This window comes from Calypte anna, chromosome 2 (genome assembly GCF_003957555.1).
Source record: "Calypte anna isolate BGI_N300 chromosome 2, bCalAnn1_v1.p, whole genome shotgun sequence".
Classification (NCBI taxonomy): Eukaryota; Metazoa; Chordata; class Aves; order Apodiformes; family Trochilidae; genus Calypte; species Calypte anna.
Window position 1 is genome coordinate 25,955,125 of NC_044245.1, and position 18,517 is coordinate 25,973,641.

At 39.3% G+C, this 18,517-nt stretch overlaps 1 protein-coding gene across 1 annotated transcript in view; it reads right to left on the reverse strand.

The window, feature by feature from the left end:
• Positions 1-12,283: 12,283 nt before the first annotated feature.
• The window catches only part of COL28A1 (collagen type XXVIII alpha 1 chain), a 54,912-nt gene continuing 48,678 nt past the window's right edge, over positions 12,284-18,517 (reverse strand). Inside the window, exons 27-33 of the mRNA XM_030445640.1 lie at positions 17,222-17,302; positions 17,096-17,131; positions 16,872-16,908; positions 16,016-16,570; positions 14,936-15,120; positions 12,911-13,124; positions 12,284-12,456 (exon numbers count right to left, since the gene is read on the reverse strand). Of these exons, the coding sequence (XP_030301500.1) occupies positions 12,284-12,456; positions 12,911-13,124; positions 14,936-15,120; positions 16,016-16,570; positions 16,872-16,908; positions 17,096-17,131; positions 17,222-17,302 (1,281 nt within the window). The remainder of the gene's footprint in view (positions 12,457-12,910; positions 13,125-14,935; positions 15,121-16,015; positions 16,571-16,871; positions 16,909-17,095; positions 17,132-17,221; positions 17,303-18,517) is intronic.

Sequence of the window (18,517 nt, forward strand, 5' to 3'; positions counted from 1 at the left end):
TTAGCATCTTTCCTCCTTTTTGACAGTGCCTTTGTATGGGTTCCAGAAATTTGGTAGTGATAGATAACTATAGGAGGAATAAGTGAGAAGATCAGAGCCCTGCAGTGAGCACTTTCATTGTTCCACATGAAGTTGTTTAATGTAGACTTGGGAAAAGCTGGATCACGGGATCTTACTTTTAGGTGTCCTGGCAGTAAAAGGGGAAAAAAACCCAAAAACCCAAAACGGTTTTGAGCAATAAACCCCCCCCCACACACATATCTGATGTGGTTTTGAGCAATGACCCACACACTTTCCTTTGCATTCTTCTTTCCAGACTCCCTCAGCCCCCTATTCCTTTTTTGTGGTGAAGCTGCAAGCTATAATATACAGTCCTTTCTTTCCTTCCTCCTTCACAATGCTCTTCTGTAAGCTTTGTATTATTCAGGGAGGTTAAAGCCCTCAGGTGCTAGAGTCCATGCTGGTACTGAAGCCCCCTGGTGCTGCTTGGGGCTTCTCTGATGTGTTAGATGGCTCTGGGGATGAGAAAGTGTCAATTTTTGGCATATGGAAAGATGTTACCTTCTTTGGAGGTGTGAGAGGTGTGATTTGTCTTTTAAACAAATTTCTATCTCCTCCCCCCTCTTTCTTTCCTTTCTTTTTCCTGACAATAGTTTCACCTTCTGCTCTGCAAAGTGCTTTTTGAGAATTTGATGCCAGATGGATCTCTGTCATTTTCACACTCCAGGTGGCTGTGCCTCACTTCAGGTCTGTATGTGAAATGGTTTGCTGCCTTCTGTAAAGTTCTACTAACTTACCATGTTTTAAAATCAGCCTAAATGAGTCACTATCAAAGGAAGAGTTGGAACCATGTCTTATCATTTGGTGCTTAAAATATTTCTCAGTTTGGCAGGGCAGACAGGTGGACTGGCTTCAAACTGCCATCCAGTTGTACAACAGGTGTATGAAAAATGTCCTTAGAGAAGAGGCAAATCTTTGTAGAACATCCATCTAGAAGAAATGTGAATTTTCTGATTGTCCATTAGGTGTTGCTACAGTAATTATCTACTGTTTTTCTTTTGCACAATGAGGTACAAAACCAAACTACTGCACATGTGAACCCATCACCTCCATAGTCCAAAAGGCTGGTTTGCTTCTTGGGATTTCTGACCTGGTTTCCAGCAACTTCTTGCCCTCTTCTGGTTTCTTTCCCCTTGGAAGAAAAAAGTGCTAACCCACTGCAAGGAAAGAAGCTTTGTAAGTAATTTCAGTCACCTGAAGAACCAAATCAGGCTCCTGCTGTTGCTTTCCAGATCTAGCCTGAGTTTTCAGAATTCCCCTGCAGCTCTGGATCCTGTACTGTTTCAGGTAGTCAAGGTCTTGAATCTTCCTCCTCTGTCTACAAGCTTATTAAAAAGACATAACTGAATGCACTGTAGTACCCTGCTCCTTTAAAACCTCGAACAACTATTTTTTCCCCCTCTTTCACTGTCCACATGTATTCTTAACTAGAAATGACATGAATGTTGTGCTCCTCAGTGTTGTCTTCCTGCTCTCTGCCTCTGGAGATGGAAAGCATAACAGCTAAGATAGATGTTAATTTAGGGTCAAATCCTGTGCACTGGGTAGAAATCAGACCAAACAGATGTACCTGTAATTATTTTTTTTTATAAATGTTGCCTCCAAACTCTCTAGTTCTAAGTTTGGGAGCATGACAACCCTGTTAAATGTCTCTTCTCTGGCTATTTTATTGCAACTAGGGAAGGTGGCTGTAAACCTGTATCTCTCTTAGATGTGTACCCCAGGTGAGCACCCTGCAGAGATTAAATGTGCATCACATGAAAATTCCACCTGAGGGTCTGATATTTTCCAGGCATAGAAGAATGCTTCACCAGCACCAGTGGTCTGAGCATTTAGTATTCAAAAAAAGCAGGTTTTGCTGTGGACTGTGTTGAAATCATAGCTGAAACACATGGTAATGTTTCAAGGACAGGTTGGGCAACCGTGTCTGAAACAAATTTTCAGACACCTTTTAGAAAAGCAAACTCTCCTGTTCAGAAGCTGGGAGTGCTTCAGTGTGAACAATGAAGCCTTTGTTCCTACTTGTCAATGTTACGTTACATTTTTTTAGCAGAATAAGTGGTGTCTGTTTACCAGATTTGCCAGGCATCATTTCCCAGGCTAACCAACAGCATCCTGCTTTTAAAATATCCCCCTGTCAGATAGCTTGGGCTTTATAAGCTTTGCCTTTGTCAGCTTCCACAGCTGCATTCTGTGCATCTTGTTCTGACTGATCCAGGTAAATATTAGGCAAAGTGTGTTGGATGTAGAGAGATGAGATAAACCAGGTGCCTTGAATTGCCAGTGAGTGGGTGTGAGTCCACCTGTGCCTGATTAGCACAGGCCCCTACTGGGCATGAGCAAAGCCAGGGGGCCAATAAAGGTGGGACACACACCCACAGGGCAGACCCAAGCTCACTCTGGTACGAGGCATGGAGAGGCCAGCAGCTCATCGAGCCACTGGAGCAAGAAAGGCTCTACCCACTACACTTCTACCCTGGAAGCGCTGTGTGGTGGCTTGGAGTCCTGGAAGAGACCAGCGACTCATCGAGCTTCAGGAGCAATAATGGCTCCTCCCGCTACAGTTGGATGTCTTCATTTTAGGTGAGCTTCATGATCTCTAAGTGCAGAAATTGTCTTCTCAAATATCAAAGACAGACCTGAATGTGCATAAATTCATGCTAATCCTGGTGAAACAAGTCTCATGCTTCAGTTTTTGCTATAAAACCAGCATTACAAAAGTAGCATTTGGGTCTTACTAATCACAACTACTAATACTTTCTTCAGGAGAATAAGATTCACAGACCCATTATTATTTTATGTGATCCTACTGTAATTGCAGAAAAATCCCATTTTAAATGCAGTTATGCCAATCATGCTTTGACCAACAGTTCTTGTCCAAGTTTTCAGTGGTAGTGACTGAAAACCAGTAACTTATAGATGTATGCTGGCTCTCTGTTTTGAGCTGATCTTTGCCATATTGATCAATCCTGCAGCAAAGATTTTCAGTACTGCTGAATAATTTTGGGGGGAGTTGTGGATTTCATGTATATTTTCAGCAAAGCTTTTTCAAAGATCCATATGTACTGGTAGCAAAGTCAGTCCTTGTAACCTCAAAAAAGTGGAGTGAACATGAGTTGCTCTTGCTCCTGACATCACTAAAATGAGGAAACTGTTACAAATGTTTAACAACATGGAAAAAAAATGAAATCACAGTTGGAAAAATGATGCATTTAATCTGTCCTATTAGTCAAATATATTTGTGGGCTAGATGCCTGGGCCCAGGGGAGAGTGAGAAAGCTATTGCAACATATAAATGAACCAAAAATGTTGGCTGATCCCGTGGCTTTTGCAATCAAGCAGAACATAACTGCATACATCCAGCTAGACAAACTATTTTGACTTCTAAATACAAAATTGTGTACTGTAGAAGTCTCTAAGATGAGCACAAGAAAATGGTAATATGGGGAATGTGGATGTCTCACAGTAATGTATCTATCAGTATTAGCAGGGACATTCTAATGTGATTGAAGAGAAGATAAACCCTTTTGATTTTACAGTTTTGTATTATGCTGCTGCCTGGATCACTGAACTCCAACACCTGTTGGAGCTGGAGCATCTTATAAAAGGCAGGCATCTTCATGGTGGATTTTCCATGTACAGCTACAATGCTTCAAACTTCTTGCTGCTGGGCAGCACATTCTCTACTTAATATCTGCCCAAGCCCTTCATCTGACTGCCCTGACTGTCCTCAGGAGCTCTGGGCTGTTCGAGGTGGTGAAGTTTGAGGTTGAGGCTCACTTGCATAAGGTATTTGCAGGTATGCAGCTGTATAGAGGTTTGTGCAACCCAGTCCAACCTTGTACCTGACTCCTCTGAGTGCTAATCCTGGATGGACTAGGTGAATTCTGTGATCTTTTCCCACCTGAGTTACCCTACAATCCTAAGATCTTTTGCCAGCTCCTCAGAGAGATGTTTTGGCACTAGTATGTTTTTCCTTCAGATCCTCCTGGTCCTTGCTGCTGCTTTTCTGCCTTCCACAGCCCAGGGAGCTCTTGCCTGACCACTAGCAGTGCTGAGTTCTGCCCATCTCATCCTTCATATGCTTCCACTTTCTCCTTTTCCTGGCAGAGAAACTGTCTGGTGGAAGTTGTCTTTATCATTCTAAATAGGACTACACAAAATATCTCTTATGTAAATTTTACAGAAGGGTAGCTGGACTATTCTCTTTCATCTCAAAGCTAAAGTGCACAATTTCCATCATGTAGGGAAGGACTCCTGCTGCATTGCACAGGTGCCTAGCTAAAGACTGAGTTTTCCCTCCTTCCAATGTTGTGTCTTGGTTAATCCACACAGGTTTTATGGGTGTAGAGGTTCCTTTCTGTCCCTGTTCCACAGTCGTGCCTGTTGCTTGCTGAACTTGGAGATCATGTTTCCTTGGTATGCAGAGTTGCAAGGTTAACTCTGGTATTGGCACAGTTCCTTTGGCTGATTCAAGAGCTTCCAATCTCTGTTAGCCAGCAGGTAGCTGCTGCTAAAAATATTATAGGCAATGTGAGAACTGGATCTCAAACAGTTTTTTCCATGTGTAAATCATAAAACGTCTTCATAGAGGCCTGTGCTGCCTGCAGCACTTGGGTGTAACTTAAACACAGTGCTTAAGAATTACTTGTTGAATTCCTCAAAAGCAAATCCATAAAGAGCAGGAAAAAAACGCAGCAAGGCAGGAAACACTCCCATGTTGTGCAGTTCAGCATTATGCTGATACTTAGCATTTCATTGTTGTTTCACACATTCAGTTGTTCCATGTTAGAGGAGGAAGCAAGTTGGTTAAAGAAAGCCCAGCTAAAGAAATGCAGTATCCAAAACAGTAACTCCAGGTGTCCAAGCAAATCCTTGCCCCACTGTCTGAGGCCCATCTGGGAAGTAGGGAGTCTGAGGGCAGATGGAGGCAGAGACCAAGGTGTGCTACTAGCAAGTCATGAGTCAGTTTACACTAGAGAGTAAGAAGGATCCTGATGGGATGAGTTTTTTATCACAGATAACTTCTAGATCTGATGCTCTCTCCCATTGCCTCTCTTTGATTAATAGATGCTACTCATTCAGAAGCTGGAAGGGTCTCATTACACAACTGCATGCTACAAAGAGCAGTGTAAGATACATAAAAGTAAAAATACTTCCCTGTAGAGATTATATGTATTAAAAAAAACCCCCAAAAGCAATCTAATTTAGTGCAATAATTTTCCCCTCAGGGCTGTCACATGAGAAAGCTTTACAGAGAAGAGGTGTGTTGGGGCGTTGGTAGTTTGAGGTAACTGGAGGGGTAGGAAGGTTCTTCAACTTGCGTCAGGATAGGTGTGTTAAGGCACCATCCAAAAGCAAACACCCAAATCTTTCCTCCTGCCTCTGATCTCCTGCACCTCCCTGCACACCAGTTCCTGAGCTCTGGAGCCCTTTTATCAGATCAGTGGGATGAGGAATCTGGCAGAGAGTAAAGGCCACTTCTGGGTAACAGCTTCTTTTCCAGCATGTCCTGTTTTCCACCTGGCTTTGCAGCGGAGATGCAGCTTTGGGCCAGGGACTCTCATTTATCAATGCTGCTACTACACTTCCCCAGGGCCTTGGGTTTCCAGAAAGTGCTCCTAGGTTTAACAGTTATTGCCAAATGCAAATTTGCTAGATTTGCAAATTTGTAATGGTTATGGGTTATGTTACTCTTTGGCTTTCATACCACGGTATAGTGTGCATAAGGGCTCTTTTTATAGTTATGTTCCTGCTTCAGTGTAAATGCCTCATAAAACTTGTCCCTGCAATATCTGGCTCAACATCCTGGTTCCACGATGTCCACTTTAAACATTAGGAGTAAGACAAGTGGAAAATTTGTCAAAGAGACTGAGGCCCAAGAAGTAGCTACAGTGTGTGGCCTGTAGGAAATGTAATTTTGTGAGATGAGTTAAGAGGTGCTTTAAACATCCTCAACCAGCTACGTCCACTGAGCTGCATTTTGGAAATTGTTACTTCATTATGATTTGTAAAAACCTGTTGATATTTTGTTGGGTTTTTTTACAGAGGCATTTTGTTGTTTTCCTCCTGATGGCACTGCAGGATAAAGCTGTGGTCCTTGGGGCCCTGTAGTGGAGCTACATTGTTTAAAGTGCTGGGATTTCTTTTCACGGATCTATTTCTTTTCCCTACTTGACTTGGGGACCAGTATAACATTCTGATTCCATGTTAACCTAGATTCCAGAGTGAACTTTTAACTTACAGAAGGGAACTTCTGTTGGGTGATTTTTCTCCTCTTAAAAAGTAAAGTTTCAACCAGCTTATGAACTGTAATCAAATCCAGCATACTACTGAGCATGCCAAAAAAACCCTGACATGAATACTAAATTCTCAAGGACCCTGCTCAGAGAATGCTTTTTGCTCATGCAAGTTCACATACATACTCCAGAATATCCATTGATTACCTTGACTTTTGGTTGACTATATTCTATGGTTCATCCAGAATAAGAATTGAACATTACTTGCAGATGTGATATTCCCTTCAGGCAGAGTGCAGTTCTGCCTCCAGCACCACCCTTGTCAGTACACTTTCTCCTTATTATGATGATTTATGTATTTTGGCACCCTGTGCCTCAAGTTAAGTTATGATCTGCACAGTTATGTAGTGTGCAGCCTCATGGAGTCTCAATCATAGTTCTCTAATGGTCATTGCAACGAAAACAGCAATTTTCAAAACCATGTTTTATATGTGAAGCTCATTATGCTTGAATTAATTGGAAAATACAGCCTTTCTGGTCAGCAGAAATATATTTTACCTATTAATTTACAAATATAGTTAAAACTGATGGAAGCTGTCCTTGGAGAAAACATGATGCACCAGGGAGTTGTCCTGGATGAAACAAGAAGTAGATGAAATTGCCAATTATGTCATGATGGTATTTAGAAGAATTACTAGCTATTTGCTTTCCATGGAAAAACTGCATCAAACTGTCCCCAGCCTCCATCCCTGGGCCTGCTCTCCACACCCCTGCCTGTGTGCTCAGCAAGGCTGGGGCACCCCTGGGCCAGAAGGAAGCAACCACCCTACAAAACCCCTGAAATCCCTCTCCAAATCCATGCTTTTCACACAACCATCTCTCCCCTGCAGCTCCTCTTACCCAACTCAGCTACTCAAGGGAATGTACCCAGGCACATCCTGGACCTGAGGGCTTTTTTGAACGGTTGCTCATTTGTTTACTGCCCTGTCATGTTTGGTTTTTCTTTTTTTTAAGGTCAGGATAGATTTAAACTGCTAAAATAGGAGCACCAGCCCAAACACATTCATGAGCATCTGGGATTAGCTGAGATTGCAACAATTTTCAAGCCAATCCAAAACTCTTTTGGGGTGATTAATCACAAATTGAGCCTTGTGGTTGCCAGTTTTCTTCTTGTCAAAGCTCTTATCTACCTTATTTTCACAATAAGAAATGGTTTTCTTTGTGTCCCACAGTCAGCTGTGTAAGATGTCCAAGAGATTCCTTTTTGCCATGACAATAAAATGCAAAAATGTCCCTTCTCCCTTCCTGTCCACACGTAGGGACATCACAGCTGCAGAAACCAGAGATTGTGAGACAAGGAGAACACACATGTTCTTTGTCTTAGAAATTGCTCTAAAACAGGCCTTATGAAGTCTTATAAAGCCAGAATAGAAAGTCTTTAGGGATCATGTTTTAGAGCCTTACCCATTTATATGTATTCCTGGTTAGAAAAAAAAGAAAGCCAATCTTAAGTAGAATTTGGCTCAAAATCTGGGTTTCATTTATCTCTGAAGCTTAGAGATGATTCTGTCCCTTATAAAAGATAATGTAATTCTCCTGGAAGTAAAGACTCCTATATTTAAGGCTGTCCTTGGTAAAAATCAAGTAGCTAAATATAATTTAGATTTTTTTGTCTAGTTACCAAGCCTGATAGTTGAGATGTCTGCTTACGTTTACCTGTTAGATTTCAAAACCTTCATCTGCTGCAGATTCATCTTCAGCAGCAGCTGCAAGAGCTCTGCCACTGGGAAGGTAACAAATCTGAGGAGAGTGAAGTTATGGCAAAGGATGATTGATAAGAAGCTGCAGGAGGAATAATTGTAGGTAACTGGAGATGTCAAAGATTTCACTGCTGGACCTACTCTCATGTGTCTGGAGACTTTAGAAAAGTTTCTCTTCACACAATTCCCAGCCCAATGGGAGCCCATGGAGACTTCATCTCTTCCACTGAGAGGTGGAGGAAGAGGAATTACGTTTTTAATAAAAGACCTTTTTTTAAAAAATTCATCAAGTACCCCTGAGCTAAATACCTTTGCAAGCCTTGAGAAGGGTGTGCTTTATGGACAGATGGCACCAGAACACCTAAGAAGGCAGCTAAGGGAGAAAAAGAGTAGGAATGCTGTTATAAATCTATCCTGTCCATACAATATTTCTTTAAAAGAAGTGGAAGCTGGTCTCAACCATGCTATCAGAAAAGTCTTTTTTTAGTTACCCCTCAAAGAATGTCTTTGACAGCAACTTCCAAATGAGGCAACATGGTAATCATTTTTCCAAAGATGCTGGAAACTGCAGTGCAAGAAATGTTGGATACCTTCAGTCAATTTAAGGCAACACAAAGGAAATTTGAAGAGGTAGAAGAAATGGAGGAGTACAAGCAGCAGGACAGGCAGTGAACAGGCAGCATTATTAAACAGTCTGAATGGTCCCTAGGGACAAAAAGTGACTGAACTGGGTTAAGGAAAAAGATGGATTCCTTTTGATAGTTGTTAGCAAGACTCTGGTAGAGTTTCTCAAAGTGAAAAGCTGCTGCTATTCTACAGTGAACAGTGTTTTTTTTGTTAATTATTTGAGTCTTCAAATTGTTTTGCAGGATATCAGAAAAATAATTCACCTTATAGTGATCGCTTCAGACAGAAAAGAAAATCTCAATCTTTCTCAGCAATTTTTTACTTTTACAGTTTATAGCATTTGGCCTGGTCTAGCAGAAGATTTAAGGATTTAATGATTAAACCATTCTTGCTTTTAAAATTTGCCTTTGATGTAAATAAAATATTTGTTTGCCAGTGGAAATCGTAACACTTTCAGTTAGTAATGCTGTTTTATGGGAGTTTTTTGTAACTCAAGGATAAAGCAGTGGACAAGAGGTGCCCTCTCCTAGTTTAGTGACCCATGAGACTCTTGAGGATGCAGAGCTGGGTGAGCAGATAATGCTGCCACTCAGTACTGATACAGATGTAGAGAAGAGTTGTCCTGTCAGCAAGGACTTGTGTGCCTTTCAAGGGTTTTCTTAATATTAGAGCATACATCCTGATTTTGCAGTCTGGGGCTCCACAGAAAGACCTACATAGAAATGGATGCTTATTTCAGTATAATCTGATTTGAAAACTTTACAATTTTTAAGTTTTATAGCCTGCATTTTTGCCTCTTTGCTATTAAAGTGCAAAAAAATAATAAAAAAAAAGCAGCAGCCTTCTGGGCCACACTACTTTGATCACATTCAGAAGATTACTTGTATATTAAAGAGTAATTGGATTTTTTCTTAAGAATTGTTACATAGCAGAAAGTGTCACTATTTGCCCTTATTAAAGCCTGTCAACTTTACCTGGAAGTTTTGCATTACAATTACAGAAAATATTATTGCAAACCCAGCACTTACATCTTCAAATTTATTCCCAAATTAATTATCTCCAGTATTTCTCAGACAAGACATCTCTTTGTCTGGAGAACTGGATATGAAGCCAACAGCTGATCCCTTTCCTAAAGCAAATGCCCATGCATGGAAGATTAGAAGAGATTTGAATAATCCTGAAGATACAGACTGGATTTGAGACCAAGCCTAGAAAAAGAGTCTCTCAAAACATCTTCCAATCTTGACAGTATATTAACATTATATTTTAGTATGTTTTAAATTTTGAATCTTTGTGTTTATTCCTGTTTTGGACATCTGTTCAATTTTAGTCTCCAGCACACTGATATTCTTAGGATAATGGCACTGACTTTACTACTCCTGAACAGCAGTTTGGTTCTTTCCATGATCTTTTTGCACCACTTAAATTCAAAACTTTTAAACTGTACTTCAAGCATATCTTTCCATAGAACTAGGTTTGCATCCTGGCTGCTGCAAACAAGTTTATCTGCTAGTTAAATGCTATCATTTGCTTACACATGGGGGAAAGAGTTGCCCAAGCAATTGTTCAAACAAATCAGGAATTGTCCATAGTGTCTGTTATGTAGTTACTAGTTTTTTGTTTGCAAAGAAATAATGATGCATGACTCTATCAGGTATTGCTCTCCATTTTAATCAAATGCTCATAATTTCAGATTTAATGATAAATTCATATAGGATTATGGCTAAAAGTAGGAAGGATAAAAGTTAACAGAATAGCATCTAATAGAGTGAAATAATGTTTTTTAACAGAGGCCCTGAGTAATTGAAATGTACTTACTAGTTTAAAGAATATGAAGAATCCTGGTTTTGTGTAATTCTGAATGAAAATCCTACCTTTATAATTGAAAAGATTATATTGATGCTAATCCAAATGGGCTTTAGTGGGGGACACCCCCTCCCCCACCATAACCTATAGACATGGTGATACATTCCAATGAGGCATTCTAATCAATAGAAATCTTAATTTATGTCTCTAAATGCTGTATTAAGAGTACTAATTTGAGGAACATTTATTCTTTTTTAAAACTAGAGCATATTTTATTCTTCCACGAGACTAAGAGAGTTTTGTCATTAAATGCTAAGTGTAAACACTTTTGATGTTTCAGTCCTAGAAAAGGAATCACTGCCAAATGTAAATGTAACACGTTACTACAGATTTGGAGGGAAAAGCTAGCTTTGTGTGTGTGATTATAAGATGTTGCTTATGGTGTTGCAGATAACATGTTATCCAGGAATCCTCTTAATGTGAAATCCTGTAGTGGGGAAAGCAGCAGAGTGTGGTAGGAATACAATCATGTTAACACATCACTGGGGATTCTTCTCAGTCAGCTCTTCCTCAATAAATATGAACTTCCAGCTTTAAAATCTCTGAACAGCAGTCATCTCTAAAAGAAATAAGGAATTGCTTTATTTCCCTGAAATGTTTAGAGAAAACACATGCTGCAGTTCAATAGAATTTTCCTGTACTGAAAGATGAAACAGAATATTTAATGCTATTTATTGGGGATGAGCTATAATGGCTTTTGCAAAGGCAGTTATGCACTGCTGATAAGCAGCCTCTTTGAAGTCCAGGCCTCATTTACCAACCACGTGGACCTAAGGCACTTAGATAGTCTGCTTGGATTTCCAGTAAGGTCCCTCCCCAAAGAAAAGTTATAGTGGTTTGAAAGGGACAGTTTCTGACATTGTACATGGTGAGAAGAAAAAAACAAAGGAAAGAGGATAAATGGTCAGTGGAGAGAGGTCACTGGTGGGTGTATGCTATGATCTGTGCTACTCAATACAGTTGTAAGCAATCTAAACAAGTGAGTAAAAAGTGAGGTCACAAAGCTGGTGACAATACAGTTTTACTCTGAAGTAGTAAAGAATAGGAGGTGACCGCAATGAACTGCAGAAGTACTTTGGGATACTGGCTGAATAGGCTGTGAGTGGAAAACAGAGTTTTGATAAGTGTGAAATAATACACAAGGGGAAAAATGGTGATAAATTCAAACATAATATGATGGGTTCTCAGCTCATCCTGTAGATGAAGCCTTGGAATTATGATCTATGAAAAGATCAGCTCAAATCTCAGTAGTGGTAAATGGTAAAAAAATCAAATGGAATGTTACAAACTGTAAGATAAGGAATAGAGAACAAAGTGGAAAACCTGACAGTGTCACTGTGCATAGACCATAATTACCAAGTGCACTCCTGGTCCCACCATCTCAAAATCATAGAATCATAGAAAGTGAGGGGTTGGAAGGGACCATGAAAGATCATGTAATCCAACCCCCCTGCCAGAGCAGGATCACCTACAGCAGCTCACACAGGAACACATCCAGGTGGGCTTTGAATGTCTCCAGGGAAGGAGACTCCACAACCTCCCTGAGCAGCCTGTGCCAGTGCTTTGTCACCCTCACTGTGACAAAATGGTTCAGATAAACATATCAGGGTGGATCAAAGGTACAAAAGACCATATGATCTGTATGTATAGTATGGAAGACTTTTAAATAGACTAAATCTTTTTAGCCTGGAAAAGAGGTGATTCCAGGAGGACTTGATAGAAACAACTTACTTATTCATCAATGCAGGTTTCTTGACATTCTTTTCCTGTTTCAAATCTATTGTTGGTACCATTGCAACCTCCATACCAGAACTGGCCACAAGAATTGCCATTCTTGTCATAATACCATTTCACCACGTAGTCCCGACAGTCCCCTTGGCTCAGTGGTTCTAAGCACTTTGGATCTGAAAGTGTATCAGTAAAAGTTAGCTTGGCTTCTGGGGTAAATTACAGTATCCTAGAATTGCCTCCTTCAGTAAAAGGAGCACCTTTCTTTTTCTTTCTTGTAGAGCCTGGAAGTACACATGCCTCTCTCATATTTATAGCCAAATTCCATTTCTATTAATGAGTTGCCTAAACAAATACAGGATCAGTTTGACATGAAACAGCCTATATCCTGGTAAAGCTGCTGTTTGAATACCTAAGTATGCAATTGTTACTCTGTTGTTTGTCATCTTGGTTTGAAAATCTGGCTTTCATTGTGTGTGATGTCTGTAGACAGAGAACTCAGGAAAACAAAATTTAAGGAAATCTAGAAACTATTCTGGGGGAGGGAGTGGGGACTGCTTGGTTTTTTATTTATTTTTTTTTTAGTGCAGACTTGTTACCCACTATCTGAGAAGAGTATTTATTGCTTACCTTTCTGGGTTTTTGCTACCTGTGTTTGCAACACCATGAAGTGGTAATCTTCAGTGGCAGTTACATTGAATAATGGATTGGCAGCTGGATTCTGAGGTTTGCTTTTATACAGGTCATCACTTGGAGGCAATCCTAATTCACTGCCAGCAGAGGTGGTCACAGTGGGATCCTGAGCAGGTGGCAGCTCAGTACGTTTGGCCTGGGGTGGACTAAGCTGCAAAAAAAAGAGTCAAAATCTTATACCTTAAAATTCTGTCTGGGCTCAGATGCCGAGAGATTTCTGTAGGAAACTTTTGCTAAATAACATGTGAAAAAAGTACCATGAACAGCAAGTGGATTCAGAGCTCCTTCTAGTGATTACAGAGTACATTGCCATAATTTTCTGACACTGAGAGCTGAGTGAAAGGACAAAGTAATGCATTTGATTTAGTTACTAAGCTGAATTCATTCAACTGAAGCTGAATTCATTCAACTGCAGCAAAATTTCAGTCATCACTTAGTCTATAATATAAATAAAAAATGGAAAGAACTGTGGGGTAAAACAGTGCTGCTTAACATCCAGTACACTCACTGGGAGTGATTTGTCACCTTGAATCTGTCAAGAAATGGAAAGTGGCTGTCAGGAGGACCAGGTTACTGGTTATTCGTGGGAATAATCAAACATATGCATGCTATGGTCCTCCAAAGATCTTTATAGATGAGCAATCCCTTGAGTACATCTAGATTTTCCCAAAGATTTGTTTGGGAACCACACCCTGTTAATAAGATTGTGTCCTTGCCTGTATCCAACCAAGTGACAAACCCCACATTGTCCTGTTTCTAGCTAACAGCCAGCTCCTAAGCACTAGAATTTGAGGGTTTATCTTGATCAGAGCATTAAGAAGCCAAGTCTGCTCTTCAAATTAAGACTATTCTATAAAAATTTGCCTCTTTAGTGTTTTGGTATATTCAAGAAGATTTGCAGGTATCTTGGCACATTACAGTACAAATGACTGCATTAATTCTGCACATTGAATGCCTGTTGAGAACAGGAAAGAATTCAATACCATTAAATATCTTCCCACTTACAGGCTACGATTGACACACCTGGTCAGTTTAAGAAAACTTTTCAGAGTCTTTGGGACTCTGAAAATTGCAGTTTAGGTGAAACATAAATGTGCACACAATTAATCAAATCCATATTCACCAGATCCATATTACATTTCTTCTCCAGGCCTGCAAAGAAGGTTGTGTTTGCTTCGGAGAGAAATTCAATGGTTGTGAAGATTTAACTATAACCATTGCCATCTAGAACCACCTGTAAGGCATCTAAACACTTAAAACTACTCCTATCTGAAATCATTATCACATTCTTTATAAGGTCAGCATCTATAAATCCAGGCTTACATTTACTTTTGCAAATGGTACAAAATGTAAAAATTAACCCTCAGTGTCACACAGATCTGTCTGGAGGCATTACAAGCCCCAAACCTAAATCACTCACACCTATCAAGAGAGCTCTTATTCAAAGAAATTAAACAGAATTTTCAGATTGAACTATTTAATTATGAATTATATTACATAAAAATAATCAAGAGGATTAATATTGGCTAATTCATTGACTCCACTGCAGTAAATCACTAATATATAATTAGCTCCAATCTGTTTTCAATTAATATTTCAAGGCCAGTATTGTGGTCCACTACACCCATTCCACACAGGTACAGGGGTTTATACATCAAATATTTCAAGAGCTTATTTAACAGATTTTAGAGGCAAGCAATTGGTTATTTTTAGGCAAAGCAATAAAAACTCCCTTGAGAGTTACTACTGACAGACTGTAAAGGTGCCAAATATATTACTCTAATACTAAGAAAGTGGCTGGAAATAACAAAGACCTAATAAGGGAACTAAGGTGATCTCTTGGTCTAAGCAAATGACACATAATTTGCATATCAAAAGACTAGTGAATGGTGAAATAAAGAATGCACAAATAAAGACACATAACTTTAAAAAGTATTTGATAATTGTTAAATCTTTACTTACTGGGTAACTGATTCCTTCTGTAGGGAGCATATTAATCTCTGAATCAGTCATTTTAGATGAGTGACTATTAGTGTCATCAGTAGTAATTCCAGGTTCTGGACTTGGAGATGGAGATAAAACATATTTTCTGGTGTAGAGGTCAGACACATTCTCACAGATTTTTGTGATCAGTTGATTTTCAAGAGCTGAAAAAATTCACAACATTATGAAATTTATTAAGGGTAGCCAAGAAAAGTCATAATGATTCATCATAGCTTTTAGTGTGGTGTTAACCCTAATTCTTTAATGAGAGTGGGTTGGGAAAACCATCTTCTGAAGTTACATTAAAATGGAAAAGAGAAGTAATAGAGTCATGTATTGATTTATTTGATTTTAAGAGTTTTTGTTATTCTAAAAATAAAAAAAATATACTAGTCCTAGAGGGCTAGGCTGCAGTTAGTCTAAATCAATGTACTTTTTTTAAATGGGTCATTAGAGGTCTCCTCTGGATTTTCTCCTGATTCCAGCTGTGGCCACAGGATTTTTTTCAGGCCTCAGTTTGAAATACAAAATGTACTATCACAACCCATTACTTTGTGTGCTGCTCTACCATTTTTCCCCCAGGATCAGGATGAAAGCATAGCTTTCCCTCTGGCTTTCAGAAAAAAACCCAAACAAAACAGCTTGCAAGAGGGACTCCAAAGCTGACAGAAGTTACGTGAAATAGAGAAAGTGACAGAGATGTTGTGTCAAGGAAGGAAACCTGTGTGGAACCTGTTGTGTGGAAGGAAACCTGCACCTCCCTGGGATGAAACCATGGCAAAGCACAAAAGAACTGTGAGGGGAGGCTGATGGAAGCTCTCCCAAAGGAGGAGTGCCCCAAAAGAGACTTCAGCTCAGAAAACTGATTCGTTGTGTTTTATTGTTTCTGCAAGAGGTAAAGATTTGGCAAAAGCTGCATTTTGCTAAAGAAGAATAGAAAAGTTTAGACTGAGCTGCATCCAGAAGAGAAACAAGCTGGCTCCCTTGCCTTGCTATGGGAAAGGCCAAACTATGAGATGCTTTTTTCAAGTTTCTTCTCACTAAGGTCATTTCCTTTACCTGAAAGAGTCGTGAAATCATCTATCAGGTAAACATGTTCTTCATCAGGGTCTGTTGCAATCAGCTGCATTTCTTTCAGAAAATCACCATAGTGACTCTCATTCCTTTGAACAATCCCAATGACAAACATCTCAATATCAGCAGCATGGGCCACTTTTACTACAGTGCCCAGTGTGACTTTGTCCCGAGGGTCAGCTTGTCCGTCTGTGATGACAACAGCCACTTTCCTGACTGCTGGGCGTGCTGCCTGGAATAACTGGATGGCTTCTTGGATAGCAGAAGCTGTGTATGTGCCTTCTCCTAAGTAGGGCATTCTATCAACAGCTGCTTTCAGGTGTTCTTTGGTTGTGTATTGCTTCAGAGAAGAGACCAACTCCACTTTATGGCTGAAGTTGATCATGCCGATGCGGGTTGTAGCATGGTTGGCTGTTACCTTGTCGATGACTGTTTTCATAAAAGTTTTGATAATGTTGAAGTTAGCTGGCCCAACACTTTCTGAACTGTCAATGACAAAGACCAGTTCCAGTGGTGTTACTCTACATCTGATACCACAACCTAGAATAACAAGTTCAGACATTTTATGAGAAACCAGATTCATAAAAATTAATTGAACTCATCTATCAGATTTACAGTCATGTAAAGCTCAATTAATGAAATAATTTAGAGTTACTGATGCTGAGAAATACAAACAGAGCTGGGCCAGATTACTCTCAGCATAGCTCTGGCAACATAGTCATCATTGTTTTCAGATGTAAGGTACCCTTACATACAAAAGCACAGAGGACAATTCCTTCAGACAACATAAATATAGTGTGTTTTAATAGCACTATTTTTTCCCCTATACTGGAATGCTTACCACATATTTCATTGATAAGTCTGATAACTTCTTCTCTCTGAAAAAGAGTATTAATTAATTTGCTGTGCGTTCCAGTTTATGCAAAGAAATCTGTTTATTTACTTATTGACAAGAATGTAGCCAATGCAATGCCCCATAAAAAGCCTGCTGTAACATCAGATGACCTTTAAATATTTTCCCAAAATAAAGTCCTGTCTTTGACACTAATTCATGTTCATACTTACCGAAAGACCAGGTTCACCTTTTTGCCCCCAGATTCCCTGAAAACATATAGAGTGTGACAATTAACAAAAGCCCAATTTGTCTACTATCTTTTGTGCAAAATTAATTAATATGAAAATGTGCTTTACCTTTGGTCCTGGAGGTCCTGGGTCTCCAATCTCTCCTTTGGCACCTTTGGTCCCTGGATCACCTTTATCTCCATAGTCTCCCTAATTTAAAACAACCAGATTAAACACAGTCAGTAACTCCAGTTTTGTTGGCAGTCAGAGATGGAGTTATAGTTCAATGAGCTTTTAGGATAAATTTTCTAATGGCTTTTTTGTTGTGTGTGTCTGTTTTATGAAGAGAATATCTGAAAGCAGCATCTCAGAGAAAGTAAGATGGGCTGTAAAAACATCTTTAAGAAATTTCTATGAGAAATTACATTAATACAGGAGTGAGGGTCAAAGACATCTTTATGTAAATGTAAAGAATATATAATTTACTCACTATTCTTTGATTTTTTTGAACTCTAAAAAACTATGTCTATACTGGACCTATCTTAATTCAGACCTATGGACAGATGTGACTGCCTCAGACCAGCCAGTCTACTTAAACTTCCAGCACCTTTGTATGGAACCCACACAAAAACTGGGAGCTTGCAAAGAACAGAGGAAAAGGCATGTTTGAACTGTCACCTCCCTAGTGTAGAAGCAATTCTGCACTTTTTTTTTTTTTTTTTCAAGTAACTAGTCCTTTTGATTTCCAAAAAAGAGAAAGGCTTACAACATTACAGTACTTTAAGCAACACTTCGCACATCACAGAAATATGAAACACTATCAAAAGACTCAGGTTCTGAATTAAGACATTTCTTCCAGAACTAGATTGTGCAGGACTGTTTTTTACTTTTTTGGAAGTTTCTGACCACTTTTTATTTCACTTGTAACTTTAAAGTTACTAAAAATGAAAAAGAAACTTTAAAGCCTAGAAATTTATCTAGATTCCTGTCCATTTTGATAATACTCATTATTATCCAGATAGTGAAATCACAAAGATACCTCCTGTGTTACAGTGTTCACCACGGAGATTGCCATCAATTTTATAAACCATTGTGACTCTCTCAGTCTGATTCTGATGTTATTCTAATTGGTATAAATCTGAGAATTTTTCATAGCTCCTCCACAGCATTAAGATAACCAGTCTCCACCAAGCAAGCTTCTGCAAGACAGTTTCTATTCTCCTTCTATTCTCTTTCTATTCTCCTTTCTATCATAATTTCCTTCAAAGAGTATTACTTTCCATTATCTGCCCATTAATTCAATCTAATCTCATCAAAGTTAAAGTCCCTCATAAGAGAGACTAAAAATGATCTACTAACTGCAGTGGCACCCCTACTTTCTTACATGTAAATATATTAAAATGTGATCTCTTTGGCATTTGGCAT